The 23,360-nt window shown below is 40.5% G+C and overlaps 1 protein-coding gene across 3 annotated transcripts in view; it reads right to left on the bottom strand.

Annotated features, from left to right (window-relative positions):
• LOC128686850 (zinc finger CCCH domain-containing protein 18-like) overlaps positions 1 to 23,360 on the bottom strand; it is a 177,131-nt gene that overhangs the window by 105,770 nt on the left and 48,001 nt on the right. For all 3 annotated transcript variants that reach the window (XM_070082415.1, XM_070082416.1, XM_070082414.1), the window contains exons 7-9: positions 7,169 to 7,373; positions 6,877 to 7,030; positions 6,033 to 6,227 (exon numbers count right to left, since the gene is read on the bottom strand). In XM_070082415.1, the coding sequence (XP_069938516.1) occupies positions 6,033 to 6,227; positions 6,877 to 7,030; positions 7,169 to 7,373 (554 nt within the window). The remainder of the gene's footprint in view (positions 1 to 6,032; positions 6,228 to 6,876; positions 7,031 to 7,168; positions 7,374 to 23,360) is intronic.

The raw sequence follows: 23,360 nt of genomic DNA, 5'->3' as shown, positions 1-23,360 counted from the left end.
CTCCAACAGCACGTCAAGTATTAAAAACCATTTGTCTACATTCACTCCTATCAAACACGCTCACGCATGCCTGCTGGAAGTACAAGCCCCTCGCACACAAAACCTCCTTTACCCGCTCCCTCCAACCTTTCCTAGGCCGACCCCTACCCTGCCTTCTTTCCACTACAGACTGATACACTCTTGAAGTCACTCTGTTTCGCTCCATTCTCTCTACATGTCTGAACCACCTCAACAACCCTTCCTCAGCCCTCACACAACAGTTTTGGTAATCCCGCACCTCCTCCTAACTTCCAAACTACGAATTCTCTGCATTATATTCACACCACACATTGCCCTCAGACATGACATCTCCACTGCCTCCAGCCTTCTCCTCGCTGCAACATTCATCACCCATGCTTCACACCCATATAAGAGCATTGGTAAAACTATACTCTCATACATTTCCCTTTTTGCCTCCAAGGACAAAGTTCTTTGTCTCCACAGACTCCTAAGTGCACCACTCACCCTTTTCCCCTCATCAATTCTATGATTCACCTCATCTTTCATGGACCCATCCGCTGACACGTCCATTCCCACATATCTGAATACATTCACCTCCTCCATACTCTCTCCCTCCAATCTGATATCCAATCTTTCATCACCTAATCTTTTTGTTATCCTCATAACCTTACTCTTTCCTGTATTCACTTTCAATTTTCTTCTTTTGCACACCCTACCAAATTCATCCACCAATCTCTGCAACTTCTCTTCAGAATCTCCCAAGAGCACAGTGTCATCAGCAAAGAGCAACTGTGACAACTCCCACTTTATGTGTGATTCTTTATCTTTTAACTCCACGCCTCTTGCAAAGACCCTCACATTTACTTCTCTTACAACCCCATCTATAAATATATTAAACAACCACGGTGACATCACACATCTTTGTCTAAGGCCTACTTTTACTGGGAAATAATTTCCCTCTTTCCTACATACTCTAACTTGAGCCTCACTATCCTCGTAAAAACTCTTCACTGCTTTCAGTAACCTACCTCCTACACCATACACCTGCAACATCTGCCACATTGCCCCCCTATCCACCCTGTCATATGCCTTTTCCAAATCCATAAATGCCACAAAGACCTCTTTAGCCTTATCTAAATTCTGTTCACTTATATGTTTCACTGTAAACACCTGGTCCACACACCCCCTACCTTTCCTAAAGCCCCCTTGTTCATCAGCTATCCTATTCTCCGTCTTACTCTTAATTCTTTCAATAATAACTCTACCATACACTTTACCAGGTATACTCAACAGACTTACCCTAACTGCCTCCTCTTTTAGTTTATAAGCCTTCACCTCTCTCTTCCCTGATGCTTCTATTCTCCTTGTATCCCATCTACCTTTTACTCTCAGTGTAACTACAACTAGAAAGTGATCTATCTGTGGCCCCTCTATAAACATGTATATCCTGAAGTTTACTCAACAGTCTTTTATCTACCAATACATAATCCAACAAACTACTGTCATCTCGCCCTACATCATATCTTGTATGTTATATATCTTTATATATGCTGTTGTATCTGGGCACCACTGCAAAACACAGTGATTATGTATGAGGTGAAAGTGTTGAATGATGAAAGTATTTTCTTTTTGGGTCACCCTGCCTCAGTGGGAGATGACCGACTTGTTGAGAAAAAAAATGCATTCATACTTTGTGCAAGTTCATTTAATAAATGTACAGAGACCTCACATTTGGTCAAGAGCTATAGATTTAATATATATACAATTTTCTTGAGGCTGAATTATATTTTTTGGTTATATTTTACCAAATCCTAGGTAGTAGGATAGTAGACAGCAACCACCCTGGGAGGTACTACTGCCCCGCCAAGTGAGTGTAAAATGGAAGCCTTTAATTGTTTTACATCCTGGTAGGATTGCTGGTGTTTTTTTCCTGTCTCATAAACATGCAAGATTTCAGGGACATCTTGCTGCTTCTACTTACACTTAGGTCACACTACACATACGTGTACAAGCATATACATGCACATATATATATATATATATATATATATATATATACCCACCCCCTCTGGGTTTTCTTCTATTCTCTTGATAGTTCTTGTTTATTTCCTCTTATCTCCATGGGGAAGTGGAACAGAATTCTTCCTCTGTAAGCTATTTGTGTCTTAAGAGGTGACTAAAATGCCGGGAGCAAGGGGCTAGTAACCCCTTCTCCTGTATACATTACGAAAGTTAAAAAGAAAAATTTCGTTTTTCTTTTTGGGCCACCCCGAGTCAGTGGAATATGGCCAGTTTATTGAAAGAAAGGAAGATTTTACCAAATGCATTAATATTTTAGATGTTTTAAATGCATGGGTGGAAGGTTCTTTTTTTGGATGACTGATTAAGACTCACAGACTAAATAAGAAGGTTGATCCATGGTAGCTGCCATCACTGCTGCCCCCAGACTGAATGTCCATGGAGAGGCAGATGGTGGAGCTCACACAACACTTTCCCTCAAGCAATTATTCTTGCCAATACCTTTCAACATTATATACCCAAACACATTAACCCTCACCATAACAGTGAGGAAGTGGTGAAAATATCAGTTTTGAGTTATATGACATATGAGAGAGAGGGTGGGAGTGAACATGAGTGAGAAAGGAAGACAGTCCAGTTACTGCTTGCACATACATACATCCCTCCTGGTAGGTAGATGTCACCCTATTCTTCCCACATCACACACTGAACCACAGTAATGAGGAAGTGATGAGCATATATAGAGAATATTGAGTTACATATGATATGAGATAGGGTGGGAGGGAAGAAAGTGAGACTGAGGAAGAGGAGTAGGCAACTGACATACAAAATAATCCTTTCACTTTGTTTATAAATGCCTAAAATCACTTCATTAAATGTTATCCACCTTAAAAGTTTTTTTTTTTTTTTAACATGTCAGCCATTTCCCACCAAGGCAGGGTGGCCCAAAAAAGAAATATTTTCATCACCACTCACTCCATAACTGTCTTACCAGAGGTGTGCCAATACTACAGTTCAAAATCTGCTACATATCTCTACCCTTCCTTTAGAGTGTAACTTTCAAAGATTTTTTTTTTTTTTTTTTTTTCAACAAGTCGGCCGTCTCCCACCGAGGCAGGGTGACCCAAAAAAGAAAGAAAATCCCCAAAAAGAAAATACTTTCATCATCATTCAACACTTTCACCACACTCGCACATTATCACTGTTTTTGCAGAGGTGCTCAGAATACAACAGTCTAGAAGCATACACATATAAAGATACACAACATATCCCTCCAAACTGCCAATATCCCAAACCCCTCCTTTAAAGTGCAGGCATTGTACTTCCCATTTCCAGGACTCAAGTCCGACTATATGAAAATAACCGGTTTCCATGAATCCCTTCACTAAATATTACCCTGCTCACACTCCAACAGATCGTCAGGTCCCAAGTACCATTCGTCTCCATTCACTCCTATCTAACACGCTCACGCACGCTTGCTGGAAGTCCAAGCCCCTTACCCACAAAACCTCCTTTACCCCCTCTCTCCAACCCTTTCGAGGACGACCCCTACCCCGCCTTCCTTCCCCTATAGATTTATATGCTTTCCATGTCATTCTACTTTGATCCATTCTCTCTAAATGACCAAACCACCTCAACAACCCCTCTTCTGCCCTCTGACTAATACTTTTATTAACTCCACACCTTCTCCTAATTTCCACACTCCAAATTTTCTGCATAATATTTACACCACACATTGCCCTTAAACAGGATATCTCCACTGCCTCCAACCGTCTCCTCGCTGCTGCATTTACCACCCAAGCTTCACACCCATATAAGAGTGTTGGTACTACTATACTTTCATACATTCCCTTCTTTGCCTCCATAGATAACGTTTTTTGACTCCACATATACCTCAACGCACCACTCACCTTTTTTCCCTCATCAATTCTATGATTAACCTCATCCTTCATAAATCCATCCACCGACACGTCAACTCCCAAGTATCTGAAAACATTCACTTCTTCCATACTCCTCCTCCCCAATTTGATATCCAATTTTTCTTTATCTAAATCATTTGACACCCTCATCACCTTACTCTTTTCTATGTTCACTTTCAACTTTCTACCTTTACACACATTCCCAAACTCATCCACTAACCTTTGCAATTTTTCTTTAGAATCTCCCATAAGCACAGTATCATCAGCAAAAAGTAACTGTGTCAATTCCCATTTTGAATTTGATTCCCCATAATTTAATCCCACCCCTCTCCCAAACACCCTAGCATTTACTTCCTTTACAACCCCATCTATAAATATATTAAACAACCATGGTGACATTACACATCCCTGTCTAAGACCTACTTTTACCGGGAAGTAGTCTCCCTCTCTTCTACACACCCTAACCCGAGCCTCACTATCCTCATAAAAACTCTTTACAGCATTTAATAACTTACCACCTATTCCATATACTTGCAACATCTGCCACATTGCTCCTCTATCCACTCTATCATATGCCTTTTCTAAATTCATAAATGCAATAAAAACTTCCCTATCTTTATCTAAATACTGTTCACATATATGCTTCAATGTAAACACCTGATCTACACATCCCCTACCCACTCTAAAACCTCCTTGCTCATCCGCAATCCTACATTCTGTCTTACCTCTAATTCTTTCAATTATAACCCTATCGTACACTTTTCCTGGTATACTCAGTAAGCTTATTCCTCTATAATTTTTACAGTCTCTTTTGTCCCCTTTCCCTTTATATAAAGGGACTATACATGCTCTCTGCCAATCCCTAGGTACCTTCCCCTCTTTCATACATTTATTAAACAAAAGTACCAACCACTCCAACACTATATCCCCCCCTGCTTTTAACATTTCTGTCATGATCCCATCAGTTCCAGCTGCTTTACCCCCTTTCATTTTACGTAATGCCTCACGTACCTCCCCCACACTTACATTCTGCTCTTCTTAACTCATAAAAGATGGTATACCTCCCTGACCAGTGCATGAAATTACTGCCTCTGTTTCTTCCTTAACATTTAAAAGTTCCTCAAAATATTCTCGCCATCTACCCAATACCTCCATCTCCCCATCTACTAACTCCCCTACTCTGTTTTTAACCGACAAATCCATATTTTCCCTAGGCTTTCTTAACTTGTTTAACTCACTCCAAAATTTTTTTCTTATTTTCATTAAAATTTCTTGACAGCGCCTCTCCCACTCTATCATCTGCTCTCCTTTTGCACTCTCTCACCACTCTCTTTACCTTTCTTTTACTCTCCATATACTCTGCTCTTCTTATAACACTTCTGCTTTGTAAAAACCTCTCATAAGCTACCTTTTTCTCTCTTATCACACCCTTTACTTCATCATTCCACCAATCACTCCTCTTTCCTCCTGCCCCCACCCTCCTATAACCACAAACTTGTGCCCCACATTCTAATACTGCATTTTTAAAACTATTCCAACCCTCTTCAACCCCCCCACTACTCATCTTTGCACTAGCCCACCTTTCTGCCAATAGTCGCTTATATCTCACCCGAACTTCCTCCTCCCTTAGTTTATACACTTTCACCTCCCTCTTACTTGTTGTTGCCACCTTCCTCTTTTCCCATCTACCTCTTACTCTAACTGTAGCTACAACTAAATAATGATCCGATATATCAGTTGCCCCTCTATAAACATGTACATCCTGGAGCCTACCCATCAACCTTTTATCCACCAATACATAATCTAATAAACTACTTTCATTACGTGCTACATCATACCTTGTATATTTATTTATCCTCTTTTTCATAAAATATGTATTACTTATTACCAAATTTCTTTCTACACATAGCTCAATTAAAGGCTCCCCATTTACATTTACCCCTGGCACCCCAAATTTACCTACTACTCCTTCCATAACATTTTTACCCACTTTAGCATTGAAATCCCCAACCACCATTACTCTCACACTTGATTCAAAACTCCCCACGCATTCACTCAACATTTCCCAAAACTGGCTCAACATTCTTATCCTACCTTGATGATGAATGTGATGATGAACCTGAGGAGTAACTTCTTGTGCGGGAAGTCTTTTTCTTTTTAGAGGAACGTGGCGGAGTTTTGCGTCGCGCCCAGGGGTCGGCCCAAGCTTCTGCTTCCCCACGTGTGCCTCCACCAGACGACACAACTTCCATGTAGCGGTCATCTTGCCACACACGAGTGCGCACATATCTGTACAGTACAGTACTACAGGTATGCATTCACTATTACAATAAAAATTAGACTACTACCTTCAAAATTTGTAAAAAGTGTGTGTTTTTACATGTGACCAAAAGTTGAATAATTTTCTTAAAAAATACAAAATAAATAAATGCATGTAAAATAGCACCCTTTAAAAACATTTGGTGCTTTATACCTACTATATTTAAGATAACTAGTGTATTTAAGATAACTAGTTAAGAATGACATTACTGTGTAAGAATCAGAAAGTTGAATTTACAAATGGTTTTCTAAAAAACAATATGCTGAGAACTTTCCCTTTTATTTTCAACAACTGTTGTCCATTATTAAACCATGCATACATAGCAATTATGCTTATTTGACTGTCTGCATGAATGACAAGCTTCAGTTAATCAGTCTAAGTCAGACTGAAACATCGTCATACCTTTAATTCTCCTATGTGCAGGTTATTTGTGCATGAATCAGTATCAGGATTGTATAGCATTTACACATGACTGACAAAACAAGATTATTTAACCAGTGAAACATGCAAAAATAAACAACAAGCAAAACAAACATCTCTAAGTGCTGCATATATCACATCATTTATAGTGAAGAACTTGGCCTGCCAAATGACAAGAATTATCTAACAAGTTCTTACCTTTCATCACCACCACCTGAAGTTGTTCTTGGTCTCCGCTGAACTCTCTCTGAGACTTCACGCTCGAACTTCTCACGTCGTGATCTATCCTGACCACCTCCACGCATATATCTTGGATCTACATTATATCGAACTTCAAAGTTTTCAAAGTGACCTACAAACAAAAAGTAATTTAATCATCAAACTGTGTTTTTACGAATTAATCACTGGTATAATGTAATTACAAAACAAAGAACCAGGGCAAATGTAGCCATGTGTTTATACAGAATACACAGTCCAGGTACTAGCTTACCGCCTCGGAAATGTCTGATAGCCTGCTTTTCATATGGATCAAGATATTGATCAATGACCTCGTCTGGCTGCTTGAACACGGGTGATGCTGGCCGAGTGTAGTAGTCATTTTCACGATCTAGTTCTGCTTGACCTAAGCTGAGGTTGAAACGTTTCTCTTCAAAATCAGCATCTGTTTCTTTACGTTTATTTGCACGCTTCATCATCTACACGAGAACATAAGAAGTAATGATTAATGAACAAAAACAAAATCAATAATTGTATTCATATAGTTTGCAAAGTTCAATACAATAAAGATCTCCGTAGGCTCTCTTCATATTTATAAAAATATATCCTCTAACTGAAATAAAATATGAAGAGGCAACCAATCTCTGAACACATTACTGTAAGGTACAGTAATATACATCAACCCACAATTTGGAGGGCAAATATAAAACATTTCAATCCATCTAAGACCATTATCAAGTCACAACTTAGTGAGAAAATTGAAAATGGCTACAAAAAAAAAAAAAAAAAAAAAAAAAAAAAAAAAAAACAGAGAGCAAGTGAGGGGAAGAAGGAAGGATCAAGTCAAAAGACAAATCTGGTGTTTGGTTTTCTCCTCATTTTCCTGCTTGTCTTGATGGTGGGCCAGGATGAACCAAACATTTACTAAGGTTCTTAGCAAAAGTTTGAATTAATAGCGAGATATTCTAGCCACAGAACTGTAATTTTTATTCTTTACAATAATGTCAACGTGAAAATTTAAGTGGGTAGTGAATTTAATATTGTTGTGCAAGCATATTACTTCTTATCAGCAACTGCCCAGGGAGGTACTACCGTCCTGCTAGGTGAGTGTAAAATTGAAGCCTGTAATTCTTTTACATGATAGTAGGATTCCTGGTGTCTTTTTTTCTGTTTCATAAACATGCAAGACTTCAGGTATGTCTTGCTACTTCTACTTACACTTAGGTCACACTACACATATATGTACAAGCATATATATACACACCCCTCTGGGTTTTCTTCTATTTTCTTACTAGTTCTTGTTCTTGTTTATTTCCTCTTATCTCCATGGGGAAGTAGAACAGAATTCTTCCTCCCTAAGCCATGCGTGTTGTAAGAGGCGACTAAAATGGTAGGAGCAAGGGGCTAGTAACTCCTTCTCCTGAATGAATTACTAAATTTAAAAGAGACTTTTGTTCTTCTTGTAGGGCAACCCTGTCTTGGTGGGATATGGCTAGTTTGTTGAAGGATTTCTTTTTAATGAGATGATATATTTTTCATCATTAGTCCTTTGACTTCTTCATAGTGTTGAAGAATTTAAAAAAAATATATTTTTTCTTATAAAATGATAGAGAATCTTTTTCTGAAGGTAATGAAACCAAAAGCTCAATATTTGATGGAAATCTTACTCCTTTTATTCTATCAACTGAATACAAGAAACCACTCATTTACATATTACAACTACACAAAAAAGTGATCAAAAATTACTAATTTGGACAATTTCTCACAAAATTCAAGAAAAGCCAGCTTCAAAATAGGGGCCAGAATAAACAATGCAGACATTCCTAGCACTAAAATAACATTTTCTCTGTTCATTAGTCACATCTCCAGGCCTCTCTTATATTACTCTTGCTTTTCATTTTGAATTTTTATTCACACAAAAAATAGATGATTTACTGTTATTCAGACTATTGCATAATTTGTAGTACGTGTATAAATAGTATCAGCACATTTGTGAATGCATATTAGACTCACCAGTTGATGTGTATTGGATGCGTGACATGATTTGTTTACTCTCAAACCTTGTCAAAAATCAAACATTTCCGCTACTTTGAGCTCAATTTCAAGCTACTTTTATTTGCTAAACCATTCAAAATCACCTCAAATTCTGTAATATATCTTCCATTCTATCAAATGAGACCAATAAAATGAGAATACAACCACAAATACCATACGAAAATATACCACAAGTTCGCTGTTTTAAACCAAAAATGTTGTAGTGTTTGTCAGGAGATAACTGGAGTAAGAAATACATGTTGGATGTCTTGGAGGCATATAATTAAGAGAATCTTGAGGGAAGCCTGGCCTGTATCTGATGGCTCACATGTGAAAAGTCTCGTGATGTCACAACTAGCAAGGGAATATATCTATAAAGTGGCTGGGATGATCTAAGTGTACTACACAAGTAACACTGTTGACAAAAACACAGTCACGTTTTTTTCTCATTATGCATTGCTTGCTGCAGGATTTTTTTTATACTGCACACACTGACCACACAATTGCATTCTCTTATATAAAGGCCTACCAGCTTTCTTCTGAAGATTCGAAGCTGCCAGAATTTTGGCGTAGTATTATGGGACCAACACTGGCATCAGAGCCATAATATTTTGGGAGGGAAGCTCAAAGGGTTAAGAACAGAAAGGCTCAATAGCATTACTGGAACAATACACAAATAACCTACAAATAAGACAGAGGAGCTTACGACGTTTCTATCTGACTTGGACCATTTACAAAGTCACACTAACAGAAAAGAGTTCATGTTCATGTAGGTTTGCCAGTACGGGTCCTGGCCTGGAACTTCTCCATGTGGTGACCCGGCAGTGGCTCCTTAAGGAATGTCAGAGTTGGTACAAGTGATATACTGTTTACAGCCCAATGGCAGGGGCAGCCCTATGACAAGGGCACGGTGAGTTGACTCCAACTGAGCAATGCCTGGCGCTGAGGTTGCAGCCCGATTGCAAGAACGACTCAGAAAGTTCTCTGGAGGTGTGATGAACCCCCAACGTCAGACAGAAGTACTGTGTGAAAAAAAAAAAAGTGAGAAAGCAAGTATATATAGGCAAGCAGGAAAAGGGATGGGAACAAGAGAGGTAGAACGGGAAGTACTGGTAGGTAGATAGTGGAAGCAGTAGTAGAAGAAATAATGGTAGAAGAAAGTGGGGAGAGTAGTTTAGCGGTAAAACAGAGAAAAAAAGAGGGAGTGAAGGGTGAAGGGAGGCAAAAGTAAAGGCAGTAGCAATAGTAGAGGAATGAAGGGGAGAAGACTAAGTAGAAGTGAAAAAGGAGCACTGCAGGAGAGCTAAGGGCCTGCAAGAGGTGGGACCAAGCACAGGGAAAAATACCAACACCAATAATGCTCTGTTCTGTCATGTTAGAGATCACAGTCATCCTACTGACTGGTCCTCTGCTAAAACTATCTACCCTACTGCTAGCTTTCACAGTCACCGTCTTATTGTATGAATCTTAGCCCAGGTTTCATCTCTGTAGATTCCTTCCTTTCTCATAACACTGTCAAGTGTCCCAACCTTCAGAACACCCATGACAACCTGATCCTGTCTTCCCATGCTTTCCTATTTTTTCCTTTTTCCTTCTTTGTTTTCCTTTCTTTGGTCTATTGTGTTCTGTTATTGAGTCTAACCCCTTGCAGGCCCTTAGCTCTCCTACAGTGCTCCTTGTCTTGTCCTTAGACTGATCCTACCTCTACTTAGTCTTCTTCCCCCATTCCTCTACTTCTGCCACCCTTCACTTTCCCTTTTTTCTCTCTTTTGCCACCAAACTACTCTCCCCACTTTCTCCTACTACTTCCACTGCCTACCTACCACTACTTCCCCTCATTCCTATCCCTTTTCCAGCTCTTCTATATATACGTACCAGCTTTCTAATTCTTTTCTGTTAAGTGTGACTTTGTAAATGGTCAAAGTCGGATCAAAACGTTGATGTAAGCTCCTCTCTCCTATTTGTGAGTATTTGTGTATTTTTTATCATTATTACTCCATTCTCAATTTCAATGGATGTAGGAGACACCCACTAAAAAAAATATGATAAAGGAAGTAGGCTTGGTAAAACACAACAGTAATACAGTTTTGTTTAAACAAAACATCATTGTTTTAGCACAATGGCCATCTTCCACCTAAGTAGGGTGACCCTAAAATAGAAATACATTCACTATAATTTATTCATTACTTGTCTTGCCAGAAGATTGCAGATATCACAATTCAAATGACCCCCTGAACCATACCTTCTTCACCCTTCCTTCAGAGTGCAGCCACTGTACTTCCTGTCTCCAGTCAGGCTAACTAGTTTCCCTGAATCCCTTCATAAACATTTCATGTCTCATGACAAACCATAAAAAACTACTTTTCCACACTCACTCCGGTCTAACATGCTCAAACAAGCCTGCTGGATGCTTAAACCCTTCCTGAGATAACCCTTAACCTTCCATCCCAGATTTATACATGCTTTTGAAATGCCCAAACCACCTTAACAATTTTTCCTTAGCTTTCTGAATTAAACTTCTGTTAACCCCACACCATCTTCTAGTTTCTATGGTCTGAATCCATTGCATGACATCATACACTCCTCTCAAACATAAAATCTCCACTGCCTTTAACCTCCTTTTCTGCTGCAACATTTAACCCTTTTAGGGTCCAGAGGCCAAATTTCAAAGTGCACACCAGGGTCCAAGAATTTTCAAAAAAATTTTGTTATTTTTTCTTATGAAATGGTAGAGAATCTTTTTCTGAAGGTAATAAAACAAAAAGTACGAAATTTGATGGAAAATTGACGAAATTATGCTCTCGCGAATTTTGATGTGTCAGCGATATTTACGAATAGGAGATTTTGCTGACTTTGACTCCCATTTTAGATCAATTACATTATTCCAATCGACCAAATTCTTAGCTATTTCACTATTATTACTTCTATTCTATCGATTGAGCACAAGAAATCGCCCAGTCAACTGTTTCAACTACAAAATAAAGTGATCGGAAATTGGTAATTTGGCAAATTTAACACAAGGTTCAAAATATTCCAATTTCAAAATAGGGTCCAGAATAAACAATGCAGGCATTCCTGACACTAAACTAATATTTCCTCTGTTCATTAGTTACATTTTGAGGCTTTACAAATGAATTCCATTTTTATTTTTTATTCACATAATGAATTTTTATTCAAACCAAAAAATAGAAGATTTACTGTTATGCAATACTGTAATAATTGTATAAATATCATCACCACATTTGTGAATGTATATCAGACCCACCAGCTGGTGTGTATTAGACGTGTGAGGTCGTTTGTTTACTCTTGAACATCGGCAAAAATTTAACATTTCCGCTACTTTGAGCTCAGTTTCAAGCCATTTCCAGTACTAAAACCAATCAAAATCATCTCTATGTCTGGAATATATCTTCCATTCTATCAAATGAGACAAAGAAATCGCAAATACAACTATAAAAAACATACGAAAAAACACTGCAAAGTCGCTATTTTAATTGAAAATCACGGTTTCAGTTTTTTTCTCTCATTATACACTGTGTGCTGCAGGATTTGTTTTATGTGGTGCACACAAACCACATAGATGTATTCTCTCATATCTAGGCCCAAATTTACCACTCACAGCTTATCAGAGTGAGCTGGCTCATGGCGTAGATCTACGGTTTGGACCCTCAACGTAAAGCCGTAGATCTACGGCACGGACCCTGAAAGGGTTAAAACCTGTCTCACACCTATACAATAGTGCTGGTATAACTATAATTTGATACACTTCCCTCAACAAACTGCCTACTTTTCTAGCCATTGTCTACTCTATGGTTCATCTCGCTTTTCATGGATCCATCTGCCATTCCCAAATGCCTAAGTGTATCCATTTCCTCTATACTCCCTCCCTCCAATCTGATATTCAATCTTTCATTGCCCTGTTATTCTCATAACCTTGCTCTCTTTCTTCACTTTTATTTTTTTCACACCATCCCAAATTCATTCACCAAACTTAGCAACTGCCTATCAGACTCTCCCGAAAGAACAGTGCAACTGTGCAACTGTGGCAACTTCCCCTTTGATTTAAATTCATCTTTTAATTCCTCACCTCTCCCCAACACCCTAACATTCACTTCTTTCACAACCCCCATCTATAATAAGTTAATCAACAATGGTGATATCACACACACCTGTCCAAGGCCTACTTGTACTGGAAAATAGTCTATTTAACCCTCCAATCTAAACCTCATTCTCTGCATAAAAACTCTTTACAGCTTCTACCGCTTATTCTACACATCTGCAACATCTGCCATAATTTTCTCCCCTATCCACCATGTCACTTGCCTTTTCTAAATCCATAAATACTAAAAACAGTTCCTTACCCTTATCTATGTACTGTTCACTCATATACTACTTCAATGTTCATAGTTGGTCTACACATCCCTCCTCATTCCTCTGCAATCGTACTTTGTCTAATCCCTAACTGTTTCAATAATAATTCTTCTGTACAATTTACCTGGCAAATTCAACAGGCTTGTTTCCCTGTAATTCTTACTCTCTAGGCCCTTGCTCCTAGCATTTCAGTCGCCTCTTACGACACGTATGGCCTACTGAGGAAAAATTCTGTTCCACTTCCCCATGGAGATAAGAGGAAATTAACAAGAACAAGAACTAGTAAGAAAATAGAAGAAAACCAAGAGAGGTGTGTATATATATGCTTGTACATGCATGTGTAGTGTGACCTAAGTGTAAGTAGAAGAAGAAAGACGTACCTGAAATCTTCCATGTTCATGAGACAGAAAAAAGACATCAGCAATCCTACCATCATGTAAAACAATTACAGACTTTCATTTTACACTCACTTAGCAGGATGGTAGTACCTCCCTGAGCAGTTGTCTACCAACCTACTACCTAGGAAGGTCATACATATAAAAAAAAAAAAAAAAACTAAGGTAGGAGTGGGCCTCAAACTCAGGGCAAGCGAGTTCTAAAACTCCAGGCCAGCCCATAAGCTACTGGGCCAATTGGCTACAATAGGATTCATCCAACTAGGTATACGTATTTATACACCATACAGGGCAGGGTCAGGATCTCAGAATTAACCCCTGCAACCACAAAGAAGTGAGTACACCCTTTCAAGGGTTTTCTTCCAATTAATGCCAAATGAATGTGATACGGAAACTTGTTAAAATGTTTTGCACTCTGGCAGGATTGATCTTTTTCTTTCTGTCTCAAAGAACAAAATGACAGGTAATCTTACAAACTTCTACAGTGGACCCTTGGTTATCAGCCGTTCTGCTTATCGGCCAACTCGCTTATCGGCCAACTTGCTCATCAGCCAACTCGCTTATCGGCCGTTTTTTTGGCTTCTGGTTATCAGCCGTTGATTTGCGAATCGACCGTATGGTACGTGTCAACCTGCTGCTGCCAGTCGCGAGCGCATCAGTCTGGCTTTATCTCTGGGCGAGTGAGGAAGCTTCTGCTCATTCATCCAAACATTTCGCTATAATTCATTGATTTTCGTGGTTATCGATTAAGTGCAACTGGGAAATAAGTAACCATGGCCCCAAAGAAAGTTCCTAGTAAAGTTCCTTTGGTAAAGAAAGTGAGAAACATGATGGAATCTAAGAAAGAAGTTACTGAAAAGTATGAGAGTGGTGTCTGAGTGCTAGAACTTGCCAGGATGTATGGGAAAAATAAATCAACAATCACTTCTATCCTGGCACGGAAAGAACAAATCAAGGAAGCTAATGTGGCAAAAGTAGTAAATGTGCTAACCAAACAAAGGTCACCTATAATGGAAGATATGGAGAAGTTGTTGGTTTTGTGGATCACCGAAAAACAATTAGAGGGAGATAGTGTTGCAGAGTCGATGAGTTGTGAGAAGGCAAGGCAGTTGCATGCGGATCTTGCAAAGAAAATGCCTGGAACAAGTGCTGCTGTTAGTGAAGTTAGGGCCAGCCAAGGCTGGTTTGAGAGATTTAAGAAGCGTAGTGGCATACAAATTGTGGTAAGGCATGGGGAGGCTGCAAGTTCTGACAAATGTGTTTATCTGGAGTTTATCTGGAGAGAGTTCCGGGGGTCAACGCCCCAGCGGCCCGGTCTGTGACCAGGCCTCCTTAGGTCAGTGTCCCAGGATGCGACCCACACCAGTCGACTAACACCCAGGTACCCATTTTACTGATGGGGAACATAGACAACAGGTGAAAGAAACACGTCCAATGTTTCTACTCTGGCTGGGAATCGAACCCAGGCCCTCACCGTGTGAAGCGAGAGCGTTAACCACCAGGCCACCAGAGCCTGTGTGGCTGAAAAATTTGTGCAGGAATTCAAGGGGTACGTCGAGACTGAAGGATTCCTCCCCCAACAGTGATCAATTGTGACGAAATAGGCCTCTTTTGGAAGAAAATGCCAAAGACCTACATTATGCAGGAGAAAAAAGCACTGCCTGGACACAAGCCTATGAAAGACAGGCTTACTCTTTTGTTCTGTGCTAACGCTAGTGAGGATTTCAAAGTGAAGCCTTTACTGGTGTATCACTCTGAAAAACAATGTCATCAAGAGTAGATTGTGTGTGATGTGGAAAGCTAATAATAAGATAAGATAAGATAAGATTTCGTTCGGATTTTTAACCCCGGAGGGTTAGCCACCCAGGATAACCCAAGAAAGTCAGTGCGTCATCGAGGACTGTCTAACTTATTTCCATTGGGGTCCTTAATCTTGTCCCCCAGGATGCGACCCACACCAGTCGACTAACACCCAGGTACCTATTTGCTGCTAGGTGAACAGGACAATAGGTGTAAGGAAACGTGTCGAAATGTTTCCACCCGCAGGGAATCGAACCCGGGCCCTCCGTGTGTGAAGCGGGAGCTTTAGCCACCAGGCCACCGCAGGCATGGGCATGGGTCACAAGGCACATTTTCAAAGAGTGGGTCATTGATGTGTTTGGCCCCAGTGTGAAAATGGAAAGTAAATTGCCACTTAAGTGTCTCCTGGTACTGGACAATGCTCCTGCTCATCCTCCAGACTTGGAAGCCCAATTGTTTAGAGACTTCAGTTTTATAGCAGTGAAGTTTTTGCCTCCTAACACCACTCCTCTCATCCAGCCCATGGACCAGCAGGTCTTTTCAGCGTTTCAAAGGTGCTTTGAAGTGACCTCGGACAGTCCTTTAACCCTAAGAGAGTTCATGAGGAATCACTTCAGTATCCTCCATTACATAAGCCTTATAGGTAAGGCTTGGCAGGGAGTGACTTCCAGGAGAAAATTGTGGACAGACTGTGTCCAAGAAAGGGATTTTGAAGAGTCTGGGGCTGGCCCTGAGGACCCTACACCTGTTGTGCAATCTATTGTGGCACTGGGGAAGTCCATGGGGTTGCAAGTGAGTGGTGAGGATGTGGAAGAGTTGGTGGAGGACCACAGGGAAGAGCTAACCACTGAAGAGCTGCAAGACCTTCAATTGGAACAGCAACAGACTGCAGATGAGGAAATTGCTTCAGAGGAGGAGGAAGAGAGAGGGAAGAAGGAGCCTTCTTCAGTGATTAACCCTTTGACTGTTTCCGACATATAAATACGTCTTACGAGCCAAGGTTTCTGACGTATTTATACGCACAAATTCTAGCGGCTTCAAATCAAGCGGGAAAGGCCTGGTAGGCCTACATGAGAGAGAATGGGTCTCAGTGGTCGGTGTGCACCCTGTGAAAAAAATCTGGGACCCAGCGGTGCATTGTGGGAACGCCATGTTGTTACTCCATTTTCACCATGCCTCTCGGTAAGAAGTTCCTCACTCCTCGGCGGATTGGAGGTCTTTTGTTCCCAAGTGATAGCTCTAACAGCGATGAAAATGTCAGTGACAGTGAATTCCAGGGTTTTGAAGTGAGTGTTACCGGAAAAAGTGCCCAGGATAACGTAATTAGTGATGAAAACCCAGATGGCCCACAACCTTCCACCTCTGGTGCTGGGCCGGCTTGTTCACGTTCACGTTCGCCTGTACCAGGACGAAAGAGGAAACTATTTGGCCGTGTACAACACCCAGATGTTAGCAGTGATAGTGATAGTGATTTCAAGGTCATTGAAAGCAGTTCTAATGACAGTGAGAGTGAATATTCCCCAGTGAAGCGGCAGTATGTACGACGTAGCATGCGGTCTGGTAGTGCTTCATATGTTGTTCCAAGGGGAAGGAGGAACTCTGGGAGCACATCCCGTGGCCCTACACCACGACCTGATAGTGAAGATGACGATATTGTAACGATGGGTATGAATGATGTGAGTGATGGAGCAGGCAGTGGTGGTGATAGTGAGGGTGGCACGGCCCATGTGGCACCATCAGCGGGCCACGCTACTACCCACGCTGCTGACTTTGCACAACAACCAGCCTCACCCTACCCCACACTCCCACAACCTGCACAACCACAACCTGCACAACCACAACCACGGTACAATATCCAGACCCCACCAGCAGACCACACCTGGGATTGGCAGGACGGTGACGAGTTTGTTCCCATTCCCCATGACTTTGATGAAACACAAAGTGGAATAAAGCCATCTTGTCCACTTAGGAACAATGCCAGTGAACTGGACTGCTTTGAGTTATTCTTCGATGAACCCCTGATGGACATCATTGTCAGGGAAACAAACACATACTGTGATTACACCATGGCAAATACAATTCTCTCACCAAAATCACGGCTACACAAGTGGAAGGAGACAACTGTGGCAGAGATGTACCTGTTTTTTGCCACAATAATGCTTATGCCACATGTGTATAAGCACACTAACACCACATACTGGGCAACAGAACACCTGATTTCAACTCCAGGTTTTAGTGACATTATAGGTGTCAATCGTTTCCTGATACAGTGGACCCCCGGTTAACGATTTTAATCCGTGCAAGAGGGGTAATTGTTATGCGAAATAATCGCTATGTGAATGAATTTTCCCCATAAGAAATAATGGAAATCAAATTAATCCGTGCAAGACACCCAAAAGTATGAAAAAAAAAATTTTACCACATGAAATATACATTTTCCCACACACAAAGAGAAGGATACATGCACAATAGTAGAGTAGTACATGCACAGTATATATTGTGCATGTACTAGTCTACTAAATGAAGAATAAATAACACTTACCTTTATTGAAGATGCAGCAATGACTGATGAGACACTGTGTCCTGGGAGTGCCTTTTCCTCCTGAGTACTGTAGGTCCTGTTTGGCATTTTCTTCCAGAACAGGCCTTATCACACTGTGTATGCCACTACGATTCTTAAATCTCTCAAACCAACCTTTGCTGGCTTTAAATTCACCAATATGAGCACTAGTTCCAGGCATTTTTCCCTGTTCACCTGGGTGTTAGTCGACTTGTGTGGGTTGCATCCTGGGAGACAAGATTAAGGACCCCAATGGAAATAAGTTAGACAGTCTTCAATGACACTGACTTTTTTGGGTTATCCTGGGTGGCAAATCCTCTGGGGTTAATTGTTTCTTGGTATTCTCAATAAGCCACACCATCAACGGTGCTACAGCAGCAGCAGCAGCTGACAGTGCAGCAGCAGCAGCAGCTGTACCACCAATAGTAGCGATGGTTGATTGGGGTTTATTATACAACCTGGCCAGCTCGGAGACATGCACTCCACTTTCATACTTATCAATGATCTTTTTCTTCATCTCTATTGTAATTCTCACCCTTATTGCTGTAGGGTTGGCACTAGAAGCTTTCTTGGGGCCCATGGTCACTTATTTTCCAGAAAAAGCACCGAAAACACTGTAATAATACGAAATATTCCGATTGTATGCTTGGATGTTACCGCGGAGGCTGGCTGGTAAACAATGCCACCGGCGGAACATGTGAGCGTGGCTCAGGCCGCACATTGGACGCGTCTCGGACGAAAATCGGTAAGCGGGTTTTTAAGCGGTATGTGAGGCAAAATTTTTGCAATTAAAGTAAGCGGTATGCGAAATAATCGCTATGTGATGCCATCGTTATGCGGGGGTCCACTGTACATGTACTGTTACGTATGTTACACTTTTCAGACAAAACCAGGCCTGACAGAAGTGACAGGCTATATAAGATCAGAAATGTGTTTATGTACCTGAAACAAAAGTGCTGCATGTATTTTTATCCCTTCAGGAAGCTTGTTATTGATGAGTCCTTGATTTTATTCAAAGGAAGACTCTCATTCAAGCAATATATACCAAGCAAGAGGAAACGCTTTGGTATAAAGCTATTTGTACTGTGTGATTGCAGAAGTGGTCTAGTTTTGGATATCATTGTGTACATTGGCAGTAATACTTTGAGAGATACCATGAAGTTATTGGGTATCTCTGGTGATGTGGTTCGAACAATGATGGAACCATATCTTGATAAGGGGCATATGTTATTTACTGATAACTGGTACACAAGCCCCTTACTCAGTGATTTCTTGCGAGTGAACTTGACAGACGTGTGTGGCACAGTGCGTCGTAATCGTAAACATATGCCAAGGTTCGACGCTGGCACTCGCAGAGGTGAGGTGCAAGCCTTTGCTGCCAATGACATCATGGCATTTTGGTGGCATGACAAACATGATGTCACATTGTTGACATCAGTTCACAGAAACGAAATGGTACCCAGTGGCAGGGACAACAGAGACCAATGAACCCATTCTAAAGCCTGCAGCTGTCATGGACTACAACCTCAATATGCGCTTAGTGGACAAATGTGACATGCAGATTGGGTTTGCAGACTGTGTACACAAGAGTTATAAGTGGTATATAAAACTTTTTTTCCATCTTGTTGATATCTCTAGGCTAAATGCTTATAACATATACAAGTTGAAGACCAACAAAACACCAAAATATGGTGAATTTTGCCTGTCAGTAATTAGACAAATAATTGCAAAGTACCAAGGAGCAACTCCTGCAATAGACCAGCGCCCACACACGTCATCTCGTATGAGGCCTGGTGATCACTACCCCATACAACTGCCTCCTACTACTGCCAAGAAAAATACTCAGAAGAGGTGTTATGTATGTATGCATACCACAAAACGCCCACAAACACGCAGAGACACTCATTTTGTGTGAGGAGTGTGAAGTGCCCCTCTGCATATACCCATGTTTCAAAGAGTTCCACAAGCTGCAGCAGTTCTAGGAACGTGTTTAGTGACTGTACATATGTATATATATTATGGAACAATAGTAATAAACATTGTTTTGTATTGTTTGTTTATGTAAACAAAGTGTATACACAAACTAATAGTGATAAAGTTTGTTCTCTTATTGTGTTGTAAACAATGAGTGTATATTTGAAGAATGCACCTTACATTGGTCTCACAGGCCACATAAGTTACCTGGAACAGAAAAATATTGAAAAATGCAAAAAACCTTTGAATTAGAGTAAATAAAAGAATACCGGGTGGGCGGCAGTCGCCGTTGTTGCCGTACGCACGTCACTTTCTGCAAACTTTGCGGCTCTATATCTCGGTAAGTACTGATGGCAAATTTTTTTTTTTAGGCTTAAAACACTCACAAAAATATTCCTAACATTTTCATAAGAAAATTTTTTTTTTTTTCGAATATTTGGCGACATAGAATGACAGTTTCAGAGAGGGGCCTGAAACAGTCAAAGGGTTAAGGACATGTGTGCAAAGTGGAATGAGTTGCAAAGTTTTGTTGAAAAGTATCACCCTGACCAAGCTGAAACAAGCCATATCTGCAACATGTTCAGTGAAAAAACATCGTCCCACTTCAGGGAAATCTTGAAGAAACGCCAGAAACAGTTATTTTGTGCGACAGGGGTCCAGTAACTCTCAAGCTGGTCCTGATAGCATTAAAAGACAAAGAAGGGAAGTAACCTCAGAGAGGGACTTGTTACCTGAAGTCCTTATAAAGGGGGATTCCCCTCCCAAACAATAACCCCAACTCCCTCTCTCCTCCTCTGTATCTTCCAAAAGCCAATTGTCTTCAACAAAGGTATGTAATAGTGATTTAATTGTTCATGTATTTATTTTATTTAGTTCTCACTGTTTTGTGTATGTAAAACTATAATTGATCTTCAAAAATTTAATTTTTTGTTAATATTTTTGGGTGTCAGGAACTTATTGTTTTTTTTTTTTCAACAAGTCAGCCATCTCCCACCGAGGCAAGGTGACACAAAAAAGAAAGAAAATCCCCAAAAAGAAAATACTTTCATCATCATTCAACACTTTCACCTCACTCACACATAATCACTGTTTTTGCAGAGGTGCTCAGAACACAACAGTTTAGAAGCATATACGTATAAAGATACACAACATATCCCTCCAAACTGCTAATATCCCGAAACCTCTCCTTTAGAGTGCAGGCATTGTACTTCCCAATTCCAGGACTCAAGTCCGGCTATATAAAAATAACCGGTTTCCCTGAATCCCTTCACTAAATATTACCCTGTTCACACTCCAACAGATCATCAGGTCCCAAATACCATTCGTCTCCATTTACTCCTATCAAACATGCTCATGCACGCCTGCTCAAAATCCAAGCCCCTCGCCCACAAAACCTCCCTTACCCCTTCTATCCAACCTTTTTGAGGATGACCCCTACCCTGCCTTCCTTCTCCTACAGATTTAAATGCTCTCCATGTCATTCTACTTTGATCCATTCTCTCTAAATGACCAAACCACTTCAACAACCCCTCTTCAGCCCTCTGACTAATACTTTTATTAACTCCACACCTTCTCCTAATTTCCACACTCCGAATTTTTGGCATAATATTTACACCGCACATTGCCCTTAGACAGGACATCTCCACTGCTTCCAACCGCCTCCTCGCTGCTGCATTCACAACCCAAGCTTCACACCCATATAAGAGTGTTGGTACTACTATACTTTCATACATTCCCTTCTTTGCCTCCATAGATAACGTTTTTTGACTCAACATATACCTCAACGCACCACTCACCTTTTTTCCCTCATCAATTCTATGATTAACCTCATCCTTCATAAATCCATCCACCGACATGTCAAGTCCCAAGTATCTGAAAACATTCACTTCTTCCATACTCCTCCCCAATTTGATATCCAATTTTTCTTTATCAAAATCATTTGATACCCTCATCACCTTATTCTTTTCTATGTTCACTTTCAACTTTCTATCTTTACACACACTCCCAAACTCATCCACTAACCTTTGCAATTTTTCCTTAGAATCTCCCATAAGCACAGTATCATCAGCAAAAAGTACCTGTGTCAATTCCCATTTTGTATTTGATTCTCCATAATTTAATCCCACCCCTCTCCCAAACACCCTAGCACTTACTTCCTTTACAACCCCATCTATAAATATATTAAACAACCATGGTGACATTACACATCCCTGTCTAAGACCTACTTTTACCGTGAAGTAGTCTCCCTCTCTTCTACACACCCTAACCTGAGCCACACTATCCTCATACAAACTCTTTACAGCATTTAGTAACTTACCACCTATTCCATATACTTGCAACATCTGCCACATTGCTTCCCTATCCACTCTATCATATGCCTTTTCTAAATCCATAAATGCAATAAAAACTTCCCTACCTTCATCTAAATACTGTTCACATATATGCTTCAATGTAAACACTTGATCTACACATCCCCTACCCACTCTGAAACCTCCTTGCTCATCCGCAATCCTACATTCTGTCTTACCTCTAATTCTTTCAATTATGACCCTACCGTACACTTTTCCTGGTATACTAAGTAAACTTATTCCTCTATAATTTTTACAATCTCTCTTGTCCCCCTTCCCTTTATATAAAGAGACTATACATGCTCTCTGCCAATCCCTAGGTACCTTCCCCTCTTTCATACATTATAAACAAAAGTATCAACCACTCCAACACTATATCCCCCCTGCTTTTAACATTTCTGTAATGATCCCATCAGTTCCAGCTGCTTTACCCCTTTCATTCTACGTAATGCCTCATGTACCTCCCCCACACTTATATTCTGCTCTTCTTCACTCCTAAAAGATGGTATACCTCCCTGGCCAGTGCATGAAATTACCGCCTCCCTTTCTTCCTAAACATTTAAAAGTTCCTCCCCATCTACTAACTCCCCTACTCTGTTTTTAACTGACAAATCCATACGTTCCCTAGGCTTTCTTAACTTGTTTAACTCATTCCAAAATTTTTTCTTTTTATTTTTTTATTTATCATCACACTGGCCGATTCCCACCAAGGCAGGGTGGCCCGAAAAAGAAAAACTTTCACCATCATTCACTCCATCACTGTCTTGCCAGAAGGGTGCTTTACACTACAGTTTTTAAACTGCAACATTAACACCCCTCCTTCAGAGTGCAGGCACTGTACTTCCCATCTCCAGGACTCAAGTCCAGCCTGTCGGTTTCCCTGAACCCCTTCATAAATGTTACTTTGCTCACACTCCAACAGCACGTCAAGTATTAAAAACCATTTGTCTCCATTCACTCCTATCAAACACGCTCACGCACGCC

Source organism: Cherax quadricarinatus, chromosome 7 (assembly GCF_038502225.1).
Source record: "Cherax quadricarinatus isolate ZL_2023a chromosome 7, ASM3850222v1, whole genome shotgun sequence".
Lineage (NCBI taxonomy): Eukaryota > Metazoa > Arthropoda > Malacostraca > Decapoda > Parastacidae > Cherax > Cherax quadricarinatus.
This window is presented reverse-complemented; position numbering and strand designations above follow the sequence as displayed.